At 56.9% G+C, this 20,206-nt stretch overlaps 2 protein-coding genes across 5 annotated transcripts; one reads left to right on the top strand and one right to left on the bottom strand.

The window, feature by feature from the left end:
• The first annotated feature begins 6,052 nt into the window (after positions 1-6,052).
• NTMT1 (N-terminal Xaa-Pro-Lys N-methyltransferase 1) lies at positions 6,053-9,326 on the top strand. 3 transcript variants are annotated; one of them, XM_032708227.1, is made up of 5 exons: positions 6,053-6,147; positions 7,042-7,106; positions 7,838-8,056; positions 8,261-8,513; positions 8,926-9,326. In XM_032708227.1, exons 3-5 carry the CDS (start codon positions 7,895-7,897, stop codon positions 9,180-9,182), a joined length of 672 nt encoding a protein of 223 aa, XP_032564118.1. In that variant the 5' UTR covers positions 6,053-6,147; positions 7,042-7,106; positions 7,838-7,894; the 3' UTR covers positions 9,183-9,326. The 3 variants fall into 3 exon arrangements, with proteins under 3 accessions (XP_032564118.1, XP_032564119.1, XP_032564117.1); XM_032708228.1 differs by having other exon boundaries at positions 6,084-6,147; positions 7,042-7,111; positions 7,859-8,056; XM_032708226.1 differs by lacking the exon at positions 6,053-6,147 and adding an exon at positions 6,382-6,400.
• Positions 9,327-9,840: 514 nt separating this feature from the next.
• Positions 9,841-15,478, bottom strand: ASB6 (ankyrin repeat and SOCS box containing 6). 2 transcript variants are annotated; one of them, XM_032708224.1, is made up of 7 exons: positions 15,446-15,478; positions 14,200-14,409; positions 13,645-13,826; positions 13,150-13,256; positions 12,599-12,707; positions 12,048-12,134; positions 9,841-11,878 (listed from the first exon to the last, which is right to left on the bottom strand). In XM_032708224.1, the coding sequence occupies exons 2-7, from the start codon at positions 14,310-14,312 to the stop codon at positions 11,202-11,204; spliced, it is 1,275 nt and encodes a 424-aa protein (XP_032564115.1). In that variant the 5' UTR covers positions 14,313-14,409; positions 15,446-15,478; the 3' UTR covers positions 9,841-11,201. The 2 variants fall into 2 exon arrangements, with proteins under 2 accessions (XP_032564115.1, XP_032564114.1); XM_032708223.1 differs by lacking the exon at positions 15,446-15,478 and adding an exon at positions 15,339-15,445.
• Between the last annotated feature and the right edge of the window lie 4,728 nt (positions 15,479-20,206).

The following is a 20,206-nucleotide window of genomic DNA, read 5'->3' as shown; positions in this document are numbered from 1 at the left end:
TCCTTGGCAGTAAGACACAAAGAGTTTTTGCCCATCACCACCAACACTCTGTCTGGGTTTGTTGGCATCACAGAAATTATGAACTTGATGCTCCGTCAGTGGGATTTTTAGGATGTGAGGGTTTCCAGTGGGCTGTGGCCCCTGTGCTGTGAGTAAGGGAGAGAACAGCTTGGGGTTCTATCAGACCCAGTGGGTCACACTGGGGCTTAAACATTTCCAGTGGGGCTCTTGAATCTTTCCAGAGAGGCAGGAACTCAGTCAGGCCAGATCCAGGCCAGGTTTTCTTCCTTCTTTCTCCTCTCAACTGCAGACAGGAGGGAGCTGCTACCTGCCTGACACAGCTGCTGCTGCTGCTCTCAAAGCTCTGCCGCCTCCAGCAAAGCCCTGCTCACCTGGGATGATGGGAATGGCAGAGAGCGGGAGGCTGAGGAGTGTGGCCAGTGCGAGTCAGGCACGTGCCACACACTGGGAGCCAGGGAAACTGGTCAGTGCACACACTGCATCCTCCCACTGCATTTTCTCAGTGCACACCTCGTCCTCCCAGTGCACACCTTGTCCTCCCCAGAGTGCTGGGGCAGAGGTGGGAGCTGACAGGCTTCCCATGGGGGGACTGGGTTCCACATCCTTCCCACGCCAGGGGGTCTCCTCTTCACCAAGGCTCCTCAGCTGCCATTTCAGGAAAGCCAGAAAGGGTTGAGTTGGTTTTCTCCAAAGGGCTGGAAGGATACAGCGCTGTGAGTGTGCAGGGAGGTGTCACTAACCTGGGTGTGATGGGTGGTGTGGTGGTTCAAGGGTGGGACACTGGAGTGCTGCACTGGGGCTCAGCAGTGCCAGAAAATCCCCGGTCTGGTGATTTGGGTGATAGGCTGGGGCCACTGGGTCTTTGGATGCTGCCATCTACAATGATGAGAGCTTGGAAATTAAAGTAAATTATTTAGCCCTCCCTCAACCAAGTCAGCAGGTAACCCTGTGCCAGGGTCACCCCTGCCTGCACAGCCCAGCTGTGGGGTGAGGATGCTCTGGTTTGGTCCCTCTCAACCCCTCGCAGGGACCCAGTGCCACACAAGAAACCCCCACCTATGGCCTTGCCAACCCCACCCTCCTTCTCCTGGGCTGGGCTGGGCTCTCTGGGGAGGGATGTGCGGGCAGGATGTGCCGTGGTGCAGGGCTGGCTCCCCAAACGGTGCTGCCACGCTGCTCTTCAGCGGCTCCGCTCGTATCATCGAATTTTAATTTAGTTAGTTGAGTTCTTTAAACAGTGTGAACTTGCTAAGTGCTTTGCATATTTTATACTCGTGAGTAACATTTATCAAACAGAAAGTACAATTAATCAAAGAGGGGAGCGTTTGTAACTCAGAGTGGTTGGTATTCTCCCTCCTTCTCCTCTTGCTGTGCCTTTCTTCCTGTTTCCCTCCTCTTCCTCCTCACTGTCCTGCAGTGGCCACGGAGCCAGGGCAGCTTCACTGTGCTCTACACACACTTAAGTATGCCCTCTCTCTCCCTCTTTCTCCTCACCACAACATGTAAACCATACATAAATATAAAAAATATGTTTTCTATACGTGTATATATATATGTATGCATATACCTATATCTATCTGTCTGGTATGTAAATATATGTGTATATCTGTATGGTGTATATGGCATGCTGTATATAATAAATATATATAGGCATAAATGGTCCATTTACACTATATATGTGTATATATACACACATATACACAGTTATATTCACATTATACACACATTGCATACTATTTATTTATATATATATATATATATAATATATTATCTACTAGCTAGTAGATAGCATACAGTCTATTAACTCTATTACACTATATATAATAAATATATATTTTATATTTTGGGCTGCTGGGGGAGTTCAGCAGTGTTGGTGATGATGCTCCAGACCCCTTGTGAGAGCCAGTGACAGAGGGAACAAGGTGGGATGGATGTCCCAGCCCCAAGCCAGAGTGGCCACCTGGCCAGCAGAAGTGCCCAACCAGCTCCAGATTGGTTGGGGACAATGACCAGTGGCTGGCGGCAGGGACATGGGAAGCCCTGACAAAGGCACGAGCCCATGTCCCAGCCCATGTCCCCTCTCCTCGCATCTTGGGATGTGGGTTGCTTTTGGGACAAACAGCAAAGGGACAACGACCTCTGTCCCCAGGACATCCGTGTTTGTTTTAAGGGCAGGATCACCCAAGCCATGTCACCTTTTGGTTCCAAAGGCCCCAGGGCAACACAGGTGAAGCCTCGTGCTGGAACCTGGAAAAGGGCTGGCACCGGTGCTGGAAGACAAGAGGTGATGGATCATGGCTAGCACAGAAGGACCCACATCTCTGTCACCCCTCTGAGTGCCTTGGCAGCTCTCAGCAGAGCGAGGAAAAGCCCTGACCTAATTTATTCTGACTTCCCAAGGCTTGGTCATGGCACAGCGAGGTAGCTGAAGGAGCTGGGCAAATGTGGACACAGGGACAAGTTTGTCCGGGGTCAAATCCCAGTGCCACAGCAGAGCAGAGCACGTGGGAGCAGCCCGTGTGGTTCCCAGGAAGGTACCTCAGGGCTCTTCCCAGGGCCTTGGAGGTTTCAGTGCTCAATTAATTGCCACTAATGGCAGCAAACGGGGCAGCAGGTGCCCGCCCAGACCTGGGTTAACCACTGAGGGAAGGGCCGTGCCGGCACCGCAGGACCTGCCTTGCAAATCACCTGCAACAACATGTGCCGTCCTGGTCACCTCTTCTCAAAAATGATAGTGCAAAATTAATTAGAATTAATTAATCAGAAAAGGGTAATAAGGGTGATTAAGCACCTGGGGAAAAGGAAAAAAAAAATATTCCTAAAGAGCGATCGCAGCACCGTGATTACCGTGGAAAGGCGGCGAGGGAGCGGGAGCAGGAGGGGGGTGTGCAGGAAAACAAATGGGCTGGAGAGAGGGGTCTGGGGGGTGTTTTCTGTCTCGTCACACAAGGAATTGCTGAGTGACAAGATTGAAACCCGTCAGAGGAAAAGCATTTCCCGGCAGCAGTGACCACGGGGAGGCAGCTGAGCTGAGGAGGGCAGGGGCGGCTCTCTGTTGTGGCTGGAGATGCCACGTTTTTTGCAGATTTGGCTTTGCACAAACTGGTCCCAAGGCTGGACCCGTCTCCGGCAGAGAGTGGGACTCAACAGGGAGTCCTCAGTGCTGGGATCCTCATCATCAGCTGGGCTTAGCAACATGGTGAGCCAAGGGATGCTCAACTGATTTTGTTTCCCTCTTAATTTTCAGCCAAACTCTGTTGCCTTAATAAAATTAATAATAATAACAACAATAATAATAATAATAACAACAACATAAAATCAAAGGGAACATTTGCAAATGAGATTGGCCCCTGGGTTAAGGTCACCACTGCAGGTTTCATTGTAATCTGAGGGGCCAAAGTGGAGACCCTGCCCCAGGGGGGTAGGAGCATCATTCCCTTCCTGCCACCATCAAGGGCTTCAGTGGTGGTAAAGGATGGAGGAGGTGGCTTGGATTTCATGGAAATGGTCTTCAGGAGCCCCAGTACAGCACAGTGAAAAAAAATATAGAAATGCCTTTTTTGGGGAAGCAGAGGGAACAAATTCTGCAGGCACCCATGGATGTGATGCAGGTGCCCATGGCCTGCTTGAAACACAGATGACAACCAGAGCAATGCAATGGCTGCTGGTGGCTTCAGTGAGGGGAAACTGGTGGGTTTTGGTCATTCAGGTGCTTGAGCATGGGGACACTCACTCCCCCATGCACCTCCCAAACACCCCTCCTGCCTGTGAGCAGTGAGATACTGCTGCCCTGTGTTCAGTGTCCCCTCCCTGATGACAAAGAGCCATGGTTCTTTAAAATCTGAAAAGCAAAGCGCTTTCTGTGCGTAGAGATGCTCTTGCTGTGCCCCCAGTTCTGCTCTGGCTCAGGTCACTGCTGTCCCCAGCACAATCAGGTCCTTTCAGAGGGACTCAGGGGATATGGAGGCCCAAAAGCTGTCCCAGAGTTACAGCTGCTTCCCCAAAGGTGGGGTCTCCCTCTGCTTTCTGCATATGCCCCATGGAAGGATGGCAAGGAGCTCTGTCCCTGATGTGGCACAAACACATCCTGGTTGTGCCATGGATTTCTGGATGGTCGTGGGGTGAGCAGCTCTGTTCTGGGGACAGCGAGTGCTTGCTTGGGCCATTAGGACATTTTGGGGGGTGGGTGGGTGCTGAGAATGGGCCCTGCTCCCCCTGTGCCTGTGCAGCTTTACCTCCATTGTTGCTGCCTTCTGACAGCTTTGGATGATTTCAAGCAGATTTTGTTCCAACAGATCTTGTGCAAGGTGACGTTTGAGGAAGGCAAGGGAAGGATTCACCCCATATTAAACATCAGAGAATCCACACCAGCCTCTTTCCCCCATGGACACAACTGTAGCCAACCCAGTTTTGTCACTGTCACTGTCCCCATAGCAATCCTCTTCCGGAGGCCTTGGGCACCCCAGGTCCCATCAACCCCATCCTGCTGGGGTGGGGGTATGAATGGGGTGGGATGAGACCCCAAAAGGGAATGATCTCAGCTGCAATGGGGAGGGGGCCACAGCTGTGATGAACCCATCAGGCCTCAGCTGCCCATGTTGGCTCGGCAGGACCAGGCACAGAGGGTAGAGGAGAGTTGGGGACATCACCCAGGAGCAGTGCCCCTGCCAGGCACAGGGTGGGCGCAGGCAGGTGAAGGGGTAAGTGAAGTGCCAGTGTCAGTGCCAGGGTACAAGTGGGGCAGGTGGGGTGTTGGTGCCAGGAGCATCGGTACTGGGGGTGTCAGTGCTGGAAGGGTGTCTGATGGTGCCGAGGGTCTGTCAGTGCTGGGGGTTTCAGTACCGGAGCGTCTGTACTGGGGGTATCGGTGCTGGGAGGGTGTCTGTCGGTGCCAGGAGTCAGTCGGTGCCGCGGGGTGTCAGTGCCGGGGTCAGTCAGTACTTTGGGTCACTTGGTGCCGATGTCAGTACCTGGGGTCTCTCGGTGGCAGTGTCAGTACAGGGGGTGGCAGTGCCGGGGGTCTCTCGGTACCGGAGGTCTCTCGGTACAGGGTGTCTCTCGGAGCCAGGGGTCTCTCGGTGCCGGTGTCAGTACCGGGGGGTGTCAGTACCGGGGGGTGTCAGTACCGGGGGTGTCTCGGTGCCGGGGTCTCTCGGTGCCGGGGTCTCTCGGTGTCGGTACGAGCGGGTCCCGCTCCCCACCCGGACCCAGCGAAGTTCCCGCGGCGGCGGCGGAGCAACGGCGGGACAACAGCGCCCCCTCGCGGCCCCGGCGAGACACGGCGGGAGGGGACGGGACGGGACTCGGAGCGGGACAAGGACAACGGCGGGACAGGGACAGGGCCGGGCACAAGAGCAGGGGTACGGCCGGGGACAGGCGGGCAGCCCGGCCACGACACCCCACGGCTGCTTGTCCTGGTGACCCGGGACCCGCCGCCCTCCCCGGTAGCCCCGGGCCCCGACACCCCGCCGGCATCCCGCGCCCGGCTGCCCCGCAAGAGCCGAGTGGTGCCCGCCCGCTCCCCTCGGGCCGCCTCAGCCTGTGCCAGTCCGCCCCAGTCTACCCATGCCCGTCCCAGTTCGTCCCAGTCTGTTCCAGTCTGCCCCTACCTGTCCCAGTCCGTTCCAGTCTGACACTCCCCCCCCCCGGTCCGTCCCAGTCTGTCCCAGTTGGTCAGAGTCCGCCTCTGCCTGTCCTAGTCCGCCTCTGCCTGTCCCAGTCCACTCCAGTCCATCCCAGTCCACCTCTGCCTATCCCAGTCCACTCCAGTCCATCCCAGTCCACCTCTGCCTGTCCCAGTCCGTCCCTGCCTGTCCCGTTCTGTTCCAATCTGTCCCAGACCGCCCCAGTCTGTCGCAGTTGGTCCGAGTCCATCCTTCCTTGTCCCAGTCCACCCCTGCCTGTCTCAGTCCATCCCGGTCCATCCCGGTCCATCCCGGTCCGTCCCGGTCCGTCCCGATCCGACCCCCCCCGTCCCTGTAGCGCCCCCTCGCGGGCAGCAGCGGAAGAGTGCGGGGCAGGGCCCGCCTCTGGTGACGTCACTGTGACATCACCGCTACGCCCGCGCCCGGTTGGTCCGCGCGGCCGCCCGTGCCGGGGGGGGGCAGCGCGCGGACACCGCCGGAGGTAACGGGGGGGGCGGGCCGGGGGTCGGGGCCCGAGGGACCCGCGGGACCGGGGACACCCCGGGACACCCCGGGCCGGGGCTGGGGGGGGCCGGCGGAGCTGCCCGGGCCGCACCTGGGCCCCCCCCGGCCGATAGGGCTGCACCGGGCGGCCCGCGGGGCCTGGAGCGCGGAGGGGGGGCCCGCAGCGATGGGGGGCCGTGGGGGGGCCGGGTTAGGCCTTGGACCGGGCACCGCCCGTCGCACCACAAAGGGCAGGTGTAACACCCCCCCAACACCTCCCCCCTCGGCCTGGGGACACCCCCCCTTCCTCCCGCGCACCCCCTTTCCCTGCAGCCCCCCAGCCTGCGAGTGACCCCAGGGCTCGGGCAAAGGGCCCCACACTGAGCTCACCTCCCTCACACACACACACCCCCCGTGTGACCTCCTCCTCCCCACGGCAGTGGAGCGAGGACCGGCCTCCACCTGCTCCTCCGCGTTCCAAGGGCTCCTGGGGCAGCGGGAGTGGAAGGTGGCAGGACCCGGGTACATGCTGGTCTTGCTGGGTCCTGGGTGCTCTCCACTCTGAAAAACGTAATCAGGGACTCACCAAGCCAAACCCAGAGCCAGGGAGGGGGTGACGTGTCAGGAGGGTGAGTGTGGGTCCCAGCTCATGGCATCAGACAGCAGCGCTTCCAAAAGTGGGGCCAGAACCCTCCATGCCCTGGCTGCCCCTGTGGCTCAGCCTCTGAGCTACGGGGCAGCAGCAGCTGCTGCCTCCCAGCCTCCCCTGGACGTGTCTGTGGGGTCAGGGTGGCTCTTACCTCCAGTTCCTTGGGGCTGCAGTCAGCCGTGCTCACACTGGTGGGACTGAAGGGGTGGTTTGGGACTAAAATCCCATCTTCTCTGCTCCTAGATCACAGCGCAGACCGGCTTCTGGCACCACCGAGCCAAACTGGATTTCCACCAGTGACCTGTAAGGTGAGGTGCCATGTCCCCCTTCTCCACCCCCAGGCTGCTCCAGGCCACGTGGGGCCCCCAAACCTGCCTAAGTTGCCATAGAAAAGGTTTTGTGTCTAATGGGATATTTGCCAGCAAATTCAAGCCACGGACACTATATATTTCTTTATTTGTAAAGGTGTTTGAAGTCCTTGAATTTACCCTTTGGCCACCTTAAATCTAGTTTCTAATCCTCGGCGCAGTTAATCAAATCCACAGTGGTTTGAATTATGAGATGCCTGGGGGGGATTTATAGCTTGTATTGCTGATTATACCTTGACTTTATTATATTGCAAATACCTAACTTACGGTCACGGCTGAGATTTACAATCCTCAGGTAGGTGCTCAGGATAACTTTTAGCAACTTCAGCTGTAATTGGAGGTGAGTGATGGGGCTGTTGCCACAGATAAACATGTAATCTGTAAAATGTTAAGACAGGGAAAGAAGAGGCAGAAGAGGTGAAAAAGGATGGGTCAACCTTAAAAAAAATAGTCATATAATTGAGTGTATTGCTGAGCAAGGCTCTGGGATGCCTGTTCTGGCTGAGGCATCTCTGCCCAGGAAAGGCTTGTTGGCCTCCAGAAGATACGAGGTTTTAGATCAGGATTTCAGCTTTTAAGCTGAAGGTTTTTGGATATTGAAATAGTCTCGAGGAGGGGGTGATAAATAGAAGTTGGGTGCTCACAGGGCTGACACTGCCTCCCTGGTTCAGGTTTTTCCCATCCCAAGAGAGCAGCAAGTCCCGTGTGGGCACGTGCCCTCGGCCAGCATGACGAGCGAGGTGGTGGAGAACGAGTTTGAGTTCTACTCCAAGGCAGAGAAGTACTGGAAGGACGTGCCCGCCACAGTGGATGGCATGTTGGGGGGCTACGGCCACATCTCCAGCATCGACATCAACAGCTCCAGGAAGTTCCTGCAGAGGTTTCTGCGGGTAGGTGGCATGGTCTGTCATGCTCCTAAAGCCCTGTCCTTCTCCCAGCATGGAGCTGGGCTCTTCCCGCCCAGTTGCTCTGTAGAGTCCTCTGTTGCTGCACGCTGGGAGAGCTTTGCCCTGCAGTGGGTTCCCTAGTCCTGTCCCATGTGGTTTTCCCATTTCTCCTCTGTGGGATTCAGCCCCTCACGGTTGTTGTTCCAGGATGGCCCCAACCGGACGGGAACGACCCGTGCTCTGGACTGCGGGGCCGGCATCGGCCGGATCACCAAGCGGCTGCTGCTGCCCCTCTTCAAGACAGTGGACATGGTGGACGTGACAGAGGACTTCCTCACCAAGGCCAAGAGCTACCTGGGCGAGGAGGGCAGGCGGGTGCGCAACTACTTCTGCTGCGGCCTCCAGGACTTCAGCCCCGAGCCCAACTCCTACGATGTCATCTGGATCCAGTGGGTCATCGGTGAGGGTTGCTCTGCTTCCAGCCTGTCCTGTCCAGCTTCCCCCGAGGGGCAGGTGCCTCATGCACTGGGGAGAGAGCAGCTTGAGGTCTGCATGAAGGATAAGCATTACAGCACAAGTGGGAGTTTGGGGTGTGAATCTGCCCCCTATCCCTGCCCTACAGAGGGGCACTGAGGGCACTGTGCTTTTCCCCGCCATGGGTCTTTTCCCAGAAGCCCTCGGAGGCCAGGGCAGAGGTGTGGGTTGGATGAGGTTGGGTTGTGGGACAAAAGGTGGACACCCCAAGATAAAGCTTCCCCCTGCAAATGGCTCAAGTATTTGGCGACTTGGATCAGGAGGGATCCCAAATGCAGCCTCACGGCCTCCTCCTCCCAGTCACCCTGTGCCTTCTAACCCCTGCTCTGCCCCTCCAGGACACCTCACCGACAACCACCTCTCTGACTTCCTGAAGCGGTGCCGGGCCGGCCTGCGGCCCAACGGCATCGTGGTCATCAAGGACAACATGGCTCAGGAGGGGGTGATCATGGACGATGTGGACAGCAGCGTCTGCCGGGACCTGGACGTGGTCCGCAAGATCATCCGCCGGGCTGGGCTGCACCTGCTGGCCGAGGAGCGCCAGGAGAACTTCCCTGACGAGATCTACCACGTCTACACCTTCGCCATGAGATGAGGGCAGCGGGAGGGGGTCTCTCCCGTGTCGTGACTCCCCCTTCTCTGGGGCTGGTGACAAGGACGGGACTTTGTCTTCCAGGTTGCTGCTGTCTGTGAAAAGAGGTGTTTGCCAAATACATTTTCCTGCTGTTGCACTTCTGCACGTGGGCTGTGTCAGGTGCATGTTGGCTCGGTGTCACCCTCGGGGGGCTCTGAACAGGAGCAAGAGGGTCTCCCATGCAAGAGGTGATCCGTGGGCAGCGGCAGGTTGCTGACCACAGGGTTTCTGGTAGTGAACAGGTGCTTGGAGCACCTTTGGGACAGTCTGGGCTGCATTCCGTGTCTGGGTGTTTGACCCCTTCTGGCTGCTCACAGCAACAAGCTGGGTAAGGGGAACAGGAGAGATCTCTGTGATTTCCCTGTGGTGGGTTGGGGAGGTAACACCAGGTTCTGGGGCTTTGAGGGAGCCTGTCCTTTAAACCCACAAGCAGGTCTCCCACACATGCAGCAAAAGGGGAGGTGGCACCTGGCTCAGGCCAACCAAACCAAGCCCAGTGCAGCCAACACTGGCACAGCATGTGCCAGGGGGTCAGCCCATGTGCAGACCCCGACCCTCCAGCCATCCCCCTGAGCCCCCTCCTCCACCCCACCTCCCCTGCAGAAGAAACAAGCCCCTGTCATTATTACAAAAGGCCTCGTTTAATTGCTCAGTTCCCATTCCAGACACCAGGACAGAATTTGATCACATTACTGGGTTTTTTTTAAACACCAGGTCATCAGGACACACAGCTCCAGTTCCATGGGGCAGGAGAGGGTAAAACTCAGATGCTGCCAGGAGGGTGATGGGGGAGACAACCCTTCTGCTGCCAAACTGCCAGTGAATCCCAGATCCACCTGCTGTAAACTGTCCCTAATCAGAACAGATTTTTCCTCTTTTCATCCTCTTCAGCATCTTTTCCCCACGACAAACAAAAAACCAAAACAAAACTGTGTGGGGCTCAGCTCTGCAGCCAGTCTTTGGCATGTCACAAAGAAGCAGATGCTTAGAAGGGGGAGTGAGCCAGGTGGCAAGGCTGGGACTCAAACCCTCCAGGTGCAGCCCCAGAGTTTGCAGGTTCCAGTAGCAGGTTGAAAAGAAAACCCCAGAGTCCTGCTGCAATTCTGTGTTCCTGGGAAGGAGGCACTGGAGAATGAGGACCTGGGAGCAGTCAGCAAGGAAAAGAACCAAGGAACAGGGAGGGAGGCACAAGGCACTCAGCAGTTAGCTGTCTGTTCCTTGTCTTTGCACAGGGAACACACCACAAAGCCAAGAAGCATCCATTTGTCTGTTCTGGAGTCCAGCACCTCCAAGACATGCTTGGTGAATGGTCCTCTGTGCCACGATGGGGTGCAGAAACACAGAGGGTGTGCAGCAGTTGGCCGCCGCTGCCAGCCCTGCTTCCCCTCACTCCCATCCCCGGATTCAGAAGCCCAGATTGAGCAAGGAAGGCATCCACACCCACAGGGTGAGATGCTGGACCTGCCTTCACCACCAGGACTGGAGGCAGGAAGCCAGGACAGTGCTGCCAGTGCTCTCCTTCTCCCAGCACCCCGAGGCACAACTCCACCAGACACCTAAGGCACTGTGTCACCCACCCATGGCAGCACTGGGAGAGAGGGGACAGGCTGCCTGTCCAGTCACAGCACCCAACACACTGGTCCTGCCCCCAGGCTTTTGCTTAACCTCCCCCAAAACCAGCCCTCTGCCCCAGTATCTGGCTCCCCAGTGCCCAGGAGCTCTCTCCACCCCAAGGACCCACAGAGCTCTGCCCACCCCCCCCCCATGATGTGCACCAGAGCAACGAGACCTCCACAGACACACGTGTGATATTGTGCCCAGAATGCCACAGAGAGGGGCTCCGTGGGCAGCACTGGCCAAACCATGGGCACATGGACAGCAGCACCTCTTTGCTGTGAGCAAAACTGTCCAGAGCAGAGATGTGGAGGCTGCAGGCACAGCAGGACAGTGGAGGGAGGAGACACAGAGGCACTGTCAGGCTCAGAGGTCCTCGTGCCCGGCAGCAGCGTGGTCGATGAGGAGGTACCACTTCAGCCTGTCTGGGAGAGGTAGAGCCTTGATTTTGACATCTACTGGCCATGGTTTAAGGCGCTGCCGGATGAACACCCTGCAGAGATGTTTCAGTGCTTGTGGCGAGCGCTCCAGCTGCTTCAGAGAGCAGAACAGAGTCCTGACCTTCTCCCCGTGGTACCTACAGCTGCTGGTGTTGACTTCGAAATTGCTGGGCAGCTGGATGGCTTGTGAGCTGGCCATCATGAGCTCCAGCAGAGTCTGGCCCTTCTGGATGAGGTCTGTGGAGAAGCTGTCATCTTCAGAGACACTGAGGTGCGAGCAGAGGCACTCGAAGACGATGTGGAAGCCCGACCAGCACGAGGGACCGTGGAGGGAGCAGTTGTAGGCAGCTCCTGACTCCAGCAGGAACCGCAGCAGCGGGAAGTGGCATTTGAAGCTCTTGAAGCAGAGGTGGGTGAGGGACTCGGGGGCCGGGCACTCGCTGGGGTTGGCACCGTGGGCCAGCAGCAGCTGCGTGACGCGGAAGCAGAAGCGGTTGATGACCTGGGCCTCCTCGGTGTTGCTGCACGCCATCTCCCCCAGCAGGAAGATGATGGAGGTGAAAACAGTGTCACCATCTTTGGTGGTGGCCCTGACGTCCGCGCCTGCAGGAAAGGACAGAAAATGTAACAGACCACGAGGCCAGGCCAGCACCAACTCTGGCACTGCTGGGCTTTACTCTGCTTCAGTGGGAACATAAAGGAGTCGGGAGGGCAGTGCCTGGCGCTGCACAAAGGATCAGCCAGTGCAGAAAGGGGAGAAGGTTGCCCTCACCTCCTTCCAGCAGGAGCCGGATGCTCTCGGTGTTGTGGATCTGGACACCATCACTGCTGGCCAGGGCGTGCAGCAGTGCCGTCTTCCCTGCAATGGAGCAATCGCTCAGCCACGTGACAGCAGGGTGGCACCCCAAAAGGCAGGAAGGAAAACAGTCCACCCCACCCACCAGACAGCCAAACACAGGGAGTGACAACCCTCCTCCTTCTGGCAGAGGCTTCTGCTGTCCCCATGATGGTGAACAGCTGTGCACACAGGCCACATGTGCAGGGCTGACAGTGGCCTCAGAGGGCACACATGCCACAGTTTTAGAGCATGTGGGCACCACAGGGCTATGGAGGCACAGTCCCATCCCAACTCCCACAGGCTGTGCAGAGCTGGTTTAAACCCTTTTCACACGGCCAGCACGCAAGGAGAAAACACCAAGCATGGGGAGGTTCTGCAGCCTGCTCCCAACTTCCAAACCCAGGGAGCACAAGCAGCAGCAGGACAGAGGGACCCAGCCCACCCTGGGGGCCAGCAGCAGGGGGAGGTGGATGGGGCACACAGACCGTTTTTGTCAGCAGCGTTGACATCGGCCCCCAGCTGCAGCAGCCGCCGCAGGCACGGCAACCGCTCGGGCTCCTCGCTGGCCAGGTCCAGGGGACTGCTCTCATGGATCTGCACAGAGGGTTAGAGAACACCAGTAAGTATTAAACATTGCAAGAACTAAACACTGCGACAATTAAACACTGCGAGTGCCTCTGGAGAGTCGCTGCTGGGGCTTCATCATGCCCAGCGTAAGAGCGTGTTTGAACCCATCCCCAAAAATCAAAGTGAACCTTCTCCAGTGTATCCATAGGCAGAGGTCTGTCTCCTCCAGCCTCCTCCCACCTGCTGCTCCAAAGCAGAGGCAGGTTTGCTCAGCCAAAGGCAACCTGAACTTCTGCCACAGCATCAGAGCTCTACGGAGAACAGGCACAACAGGGATGTGCCAAGGGGAAGCAGCGTGTGGTGAGGCCCAGGAGGAGGGGAGCAGGGAGGGCTGTGCCCACACGGCAGACCTTGCAGCCAAGGCTCAGGGGGGCTCAGCAGGGCCGTGCCCAGGCAGCAGGGCCCGTACCCGGTCTCTCCGGTTGATGTCGGCGCCGTGGTGCACCAGGAGCTCCACCATGTCCAGCTGGTTGCGCAGCACCGCGATGTGCAGGGGGGTGTAGTAGGTGACGGGATCTGAGGACAAAAACACGGTCAGGGAGAGTGAGGGGCTTTCCCCAGAACAGCCCCAGCACCTGCCAAAAGTGGAAAGAGGCAGCTGGGGAGGGCCCTGAGAACACAGCAATGTCCATGAGAACCGGGCTGTCATAGACCCCCCCAGCTTCTGCTGCTCCAATGGCTCCATCCTGCCAAAAGCCCCCAAAGCTGCAAACTGGCCCCGTGGGTATCCCCCAGTTCATCACTGTGGCTGGATCTCCACAAAACACATTCACACTATTCCAGCAAGGAGCAGGGGACTGAGCTGGCAGCTCCCCCTCTTTCTGCCCCAGCTATCCCCACACTCTAGGGGCAGCTTGTCAACTGCTGGTTCCTCCAGGCCCAGCCCCCTTCCCAACAGCCTCACCTTCAAAGCTGAGGTCAGCACCAAATTCCAGGAGGATTTCTGCAGCAGGGACGAGCCCCAGCTCCGTGACCTTCAGCAGGGCATAGCTCACACCTTCCTGATAAAACGGGGAGTGGGTCTCCCTCTCCAGGACTCGTCTCACAGCTGAGAGCTGGCTCCTGTCGCTGCCCAGACAGGCAGGGCTTGAGACACACAAAAACCCACCAGTTACTCAGTGGACAGCACATAGCTCAGGTGTGCAAGGGCCAAAGGGGCACCAGGGAAGAAGAAAAACCGGAATAACAAAAATCCCTGGCCTCCCCTCTGGTCCTCTACCCACCCTCTAATCTGCTCGTTGTGGGCCACAGCTGAGCCCCAGTTTAGGTTTTATTGCCAGGGGTCAGGCAGTTCCAGGGGAGCACACATGGTCCTTGTGTTTGCTCTGCTCCACCCCCACATTCCCAAAGAACAGCAGCAAAAGGAGAGGCTATGGGATGAGCAGCAGTGCTGTCTGACCTCTGAGCTCCAACCATCCCCCCCTAGAGCCCCCCGGGGTGTTCAGCCCCCTCTGGTTACCTCTCCAGGGAGCTCTGCCTTTCCCTGTCCGGCATCACCAGCAGCCCCAGGAGCTCGTCTACCAGGGGCTGGTACTCAAAGATGATCCTGCGGAATCCGTGCAGGAAAGGCATCGTGTTCTGCTCCGTGCACAGCCCTCCTGGGGCACTCCAGCATGGCACTGCTGGCTTCCCACACACTGCTCTCCTTTCCAAAGGGCTTTTCCACTCCCTTTAAAACAAACGAGCCTTTTCAGCAGTTTGGCACTCAGAAGAAAACACGGCCTTCCTCCCCCCCTTCCTGATATAAAAGGCAGCCAAGAGCAGCGCAGGGATCTCCTCCCACACACCACAGAGGTGTATCCAAATTATCTCCTGCATGCAGAGCTGCACATTGGAGCTATCTGGGTGCAGGGTGGAAACACACCCAGCAGAGCCCAGGCCTGGGGCAAACCCTTTGTGCCACACCTGGGGGGCTCTGAGAGCACATGGGGGGGTCTGTAACCAGCAAAGCCCTGCCTGGTTTTTGGGAGGGAGAAGGGGCTGCGACCCAGGAGCCACCTCAGGGACCACCAACCCCTCCAGTGCACTGGGGTGCAACCTGAGAGACCCCCAAATCTCACTGCCCCACATGGGGAGAGGCACAGCCAGGAGCCCCCAGACCCACCCTGGGATGAGAAACAAGACGCCACCTGGAGAACACTACGCAAAAGGTCTTTAAAACACACATTTCCATTTCCTTATCACCCTTTACTTAAGCTAAATAGTAGATTTAAAATAATTTATCAAAAAATAAAACTCTTTCGTTGTTGTTGTTGTTTTTGTTTTACAATGTTTCACAGTCGGAATATTTGGGCTGTTATCACCACACAAGCGTAAATAAATAAGCATATATACATACATATAAATATATATATGGATGTATACATATAAATACATATAAATAAATAAATATAGACAGATAGATGGACATGCACCACTCCCAGCAAGTTGTGTGTGGTTATATATTATATATTTTCAGATATATAACAAATGCCCATTATTTCTTTCCCTGAGGAGGTAGATTAGGCTACTGCGAGGATAAAAAAAAAACCAAACGAATACAGAAACCCCAGTTCGTTTTCAAAAATAAACGCTCGCGAACTCCACTGCACCACTCACCGCGATGGCCTCAGCCGCCCCTCGGTCCCCGAGCTCCATGGGGAGGGAGGAGAAGCCCCCGCACCCCGCTCCCCTCACGGATCCCCCCCGGACCCGCCGCCCCTCACCTGCCCCGGCGCCGCCGGAACCGGAACCCGCCGGGCTCGAGGGGGCGGAGCCTCCCGGGGAGGGCGGGGCCGCGCTTGGGGACAAAAATCACCCATTTGGGGGCGTGGCCTCGTTGGAGGGCGTGGTCTCACTGCGGAGGCGTGACCAGTCCCTGTGTGGGCGTGGTCTCGCTGAGGGGGGGCGTGGTCTGGGCGTGTGGCGGGTGTGGCGCGGCCGGCAGGGGGCAGCACGCGGCCGCGCGCGGGGCGGGGGGGGCGGGAAGGGACCCCCGGGAACCCCCGGGATCCCCCCGGGATCCCCCTCTGTCCCCCGGGGTGTCCCCCTTCCCGGCCGACCCTCTTCCCCCGTGTCTCCCTCCCACCAGGAGTCCTCTCCCCCGGTGTCCCCCCCCCCCCCGGGTATGTCCCCACTTCCCGAGTTTCCCGACCCTGGGTGTTCCCCGTCCCCAGGTGTCCCCTCCCCCGCGTGTCCCCCCGCCAGGTGTACCTTCCCCAGGGTGTCCCCCCCTCCACGGATGTCCCCCTTCCTCGAGTGTCCCCCTCCTGGGTGCGTCCCCCCCCATCGTGTCCCCCCTTCCCCACGGTGTCCCCACCTCGAGTGTCTCCCGCCCCCGGGTGTCCCCCCCCTTCCCGGGTTTCCCCCTTTCCCGGGTCTTCTCCTCCCCCCGGTGTATCCTCCTACCCTGGGTGTCCCCATTCCCAGGGTATCCCCCATCTCCGGCTGTCCCCCGCCTGTCCCCCTTGCCCCTGGACGACCCATCCAGGACGGGCTGGGGGTGCCGGGGAGGTGGCACCGAGTGGCTGCTGCCTCCGCGGGGCTCAGGGGTCTCGGGTGCTGCTGCCCACAGCGCCCGGACCCTCCCCTGCTGATCGAGCTACCGGGGGAAGAGTTATCCCGGGATTTATTGGTGTTATTATCATAATCATCATTATTTTTATTATTATTTTTATTATCATTATTATTATTCTGATGGAATCTGCAGGCGCGGGGAGCTCCGGAGAGCGGCAATAACTGAAGCCGCCTTGGGTTTCCTATTTACGTATTTATTTTATGCCGGTGGAGCGCTTCCAGATCTCGGCAGGCAGCCGTGGCCCCGGGGCAGAGGGGGCGAGGAGGCTGCGCTGGTTGGGCGTTTTTCTGACATGCTGTCACGCTCACCCCTCTGTTTCCCACCCTTCCCTTCCCCACGCAGAGTGGGGTGCCAGGGTGGGGGACCCCAGTGCCCGCAGCCCCCTGGCCCCAAGCCCACTGCCAGGGCAGGGCAGGGGGTCCCAAGCCCCTTGTAGAGTGGCTGCTGGCTCTGGTGCCACCAGGACTTGGTGCTGTGCAGTGGCACCTCGCTGGGCAGCTGGGGTGGACCCCCTCTTGCAGCCCAGCAGCCCCTAGGGGTGGGGTTTGGGGGGCTCCATCCCTGTGCTTTCCTGAGGAGGGGTGGAATAACCCCATCTGACCCTGGGCAGGGACCAGAGGGGAGGAAAGCAGTGAGGAAAGTAAGGGGGAGTGAGAATTTCTCCCTCCACATGGAGGATGTTTTATGCCAGTGTGAGGTGGCTTCAAACCAGCCCAGGTCGGGTGGGCTGGGAAGCTGAGACCTTCTATCCAGTCTGAGCATCTCCTTACTGACACCAGGTAGAGCAAGGAAGGGACACCCCACTGCCACCTCTGACCCCAACCATGAGGGATGAGAGGGAACACTGGGCTGCCCCAAAGAGCCCTGCCAGGCTGGATGTGGCCTCCTGAACCCCACAGAGGCTTTGCTCCCACTCTGGTAACCCCGTGCTTCAAATGAGGCTTTAGGGGTGCAGCGTGGGACAAAACCTGGCTCAAAACCAGCCCAGGGAGGTGACAAGCTGAGATACCCACGGGCTGAACCCCTTCTTTTGCCATCAGCACAGCAAGTCCAGGCACCCAGGAGTGCTTCCCTGGAGTATCCTGCCATGACCATTCCACGAGCCACAGCCTCCAGGGAGGTGACTCCCCGTCCCCACATTTCTTGGGGGATAAAAAAAAAAACCCAGGATGTCGCTGGCGGGTTTGAGTGCCCGGATAAAATAACAGCACTGGGATCTGCCCCCTTCCTCCCCATGGCCTTGGCGGGGCGGACTAGGAAGAATGCAAGTTGGCTATCCATCAGGGAGACAGAGCAACAGCCAGCCGAAGAAAGAGGGGCATTTTAGGAGGAAAGCCAGGGAAATTTGATCATTAAGAAATCCTCCTGGCTGTCTGGGGGAATTTAATTAAATTGCTGGAAAGGGCTGTAAGCACATCTGGATCCAATATGTGCAGCTTTGATTTTTTTCTTTCTTTCTTTCTTTCTTTCTTGCCTTTTTTTTTTTTTTTTTTTCAGTTCACTCTTTTCCCATCTCGCTGTTGAAGGAGGGGGGGGGGTTGGAATAAAAGGGAAATAGCAGAGCCACGGAGTATTGGTTCATCTGGGACTGGGATTCCTGGCAGGGAAAGAAAGAGAGGGAGAGAAAGAGCAAAAGAAAGAGGCATAAACAGAGGGAATAAGAAAGCTGGGAGAAAAACCTTCACCAAGGGGCTGGCCGGGGTGTTTTATAATGCCACTGACCGCAGAGACAGCGTTCTAGGAGGGAATGGGGGGAGTTGTGAGGGCTGGAGGGGAGAGGAGGAGGAGAGGAGCCAGCCCAGGGCACACTGTGCTTTTGGGGTCTGGCAGGGATGGAGGGAGAAAGAGGAGTTGCTCAGTGGATATAGAAATGCCATTCCTGCTGGGGAGAGCAGGGCTGGGCACAGGGGGGACTCCCCCAGCAAGTGCCCCCAGCTATCCCCCCTGCACAGCCCTGGCCCCTGCCTGGCTGATGCCCTGGTCTGGGAGCAGGAGGGGATGCTCTGGTCCCCATCCTGGGCAGGACACAGGGCTGGAAAAGGCTCTAATTTAAGCAGATGGGGCCAGCAGCGCCCAGAAAGGGACCAAACCCCTGGCACCCACCCTAAGAGCCAGTTACTGGGTCCTGGCTGGGCACTGCCAAGCCCTACCATCTCCCAAGCTCTCCTCCTTACTACCTGTTTACTCGGATCATCCTCCTTACAGTGGAGCAGAGGTGCATCTCCATAGTTAGAGAAACCTTCCCACCCATGGGAGACGTGGGCAAGTCTCAGCCCATGGGGTTCCTCTGCACAGTAACATCCACAGGGCAAGATTTTGGGAATGTTAGGAATGAGCACCTGGGTGCCACAGAAAGCAGCAACAGCCCAGGCAGTGCTCCAAGGATGCTGCACGGTCCCATCTCAGCCACCATGGCAGTTTTGGGGTGAGGAGGAGGGCTGGGTCTGGCACAGCCAGATGTTGAGCACCATGGGAGCACAAGGTGTTATCACATCATGAGACAAATATCAGGAAACCCCTAGGAGAACACAGAGTGAGAGTACCAAAAAATATAAATATCGTTTTTTGGGGCTGCAAACTGCAAACCTGTCAGACCCTGTCCACATCCTCACCTCAGGGAGCCCAGCACAGCCCTGCCAGTTTGATGCCACTTTAGTCCATCGACAGCTCTGGCTCAGCAAAGCCAGACTCAGGGCACACACCCTGCTCAGCAAAACCCAGGTGCTCAGTGCCAGGTAAAGCAAACCCTACTCAGCTTTGTCTCCAAACCACCCACACTTCACCCTAAGCAAGGCCAAGAGTCACCTTGCCAGCTCCAAGGTCCAGTCTCAGTCACTTAAACCACAATTTTTACCAAAAAAAAAAAAAAACAGAATTGAGAAGAGCTTGCACAAGAGGGTTGGGAAACACCAGGAGTGTGGGTTTCAAGCAACCAGGTCTCACTTCTGATGCCTCGTGTGGATGGTGGCGTTAAAAAAAATGATGCTGGGGAAAAAAAAAAAAAAGGGCAAATCCTACAGCTAAAAAGGAAATTGCATTAATACAGATTGTTTTATTTAAAAAAAGCAAACCCTGACCTCTACTTCAAAAAAGTCATTAGACATTCTCCTTCTGAAAGGCCGACAGGGGATATTACTGAAAGGCCAGTTAATTTCTCAATGACTTACTGTTCTTGCTCTGCTCATGGAAATGTGTAAAGAGTTGGAGGGTAATTTAAGGCACCCTGCAGAAAGGTGTGTAAATCTTTGCATGTCTAAAGAAACTTTACCAGACCGCTAGGATTGGGGAAAAAAAAAAAAGAAAATGCTTGCCCTCTTCTTTTTTTTTTTTAACTTTTTTTTTTTTTCTACTTTCCTTTGGAACTCTGATCCCCTTTGATCATAAAAAAGGTCATATTTCAACCAAAAAAATATCAGCAATCACAGGGCCCGAGGAAGTGCGAACCCAAGGGGGTTTCACCGACGATTATTCCCTCCATTTAATTATTTAATGCCGCGGACTGAGGGAAAGCTGTCTCCCCTGGAAAAGCCAGACAGTTCAAGAGCAAGGTCTGGCCCTGAACAAGGAGGAGGAAGAGGGTTATAAATGGGGCTGAGGCTGCTCCATCCCCCCTCCTGCCCTTGCCCCTTCATGGGCCGAGACAAGCTGCCCCACAACCCTCCCCAAAATAATCACAGCAAGATGTTCCCAGCCTCTGAGGCCAAGGGGAAATGCTGGGGAGAGGATGGGAGTCCTCACTGCCCCAGCCCTCCTACCAGCCCTCACTGGCTGGTGCTCACTGCTGATGGGTCACTGTCCTCCAAGGGGATGTTTCCATCTCCCAGGTTGATCCTGGAGCAGTTTTTCCTGGACATGGTGTCATCTCCATCCTGGGAAAGGTCTGTCCCTGCTGTCAGAGTGGAAAAAAGCA

Source organism: Chiroxiphia lanceolata, chromosome 21, assembly GCF_009829145.1.
Source record: "Chiroxiphia lanceolata isolate bChiLan1 chromosome 21, bChiLan1.pri, whole genome shotgun sequence".
In the NCBI taxonomy this organism is placed as follows: Eukaryota; Metazoa; Chordata; class Aves; order Passeriformes; family Pipridae; genus Chiroxiphia; species Chiroxiphia lanceolata.
Note: the sequence above shows the minus strand (reverse complement) of the source record. Positions and strands in the feature narration are given on the sequence as shown.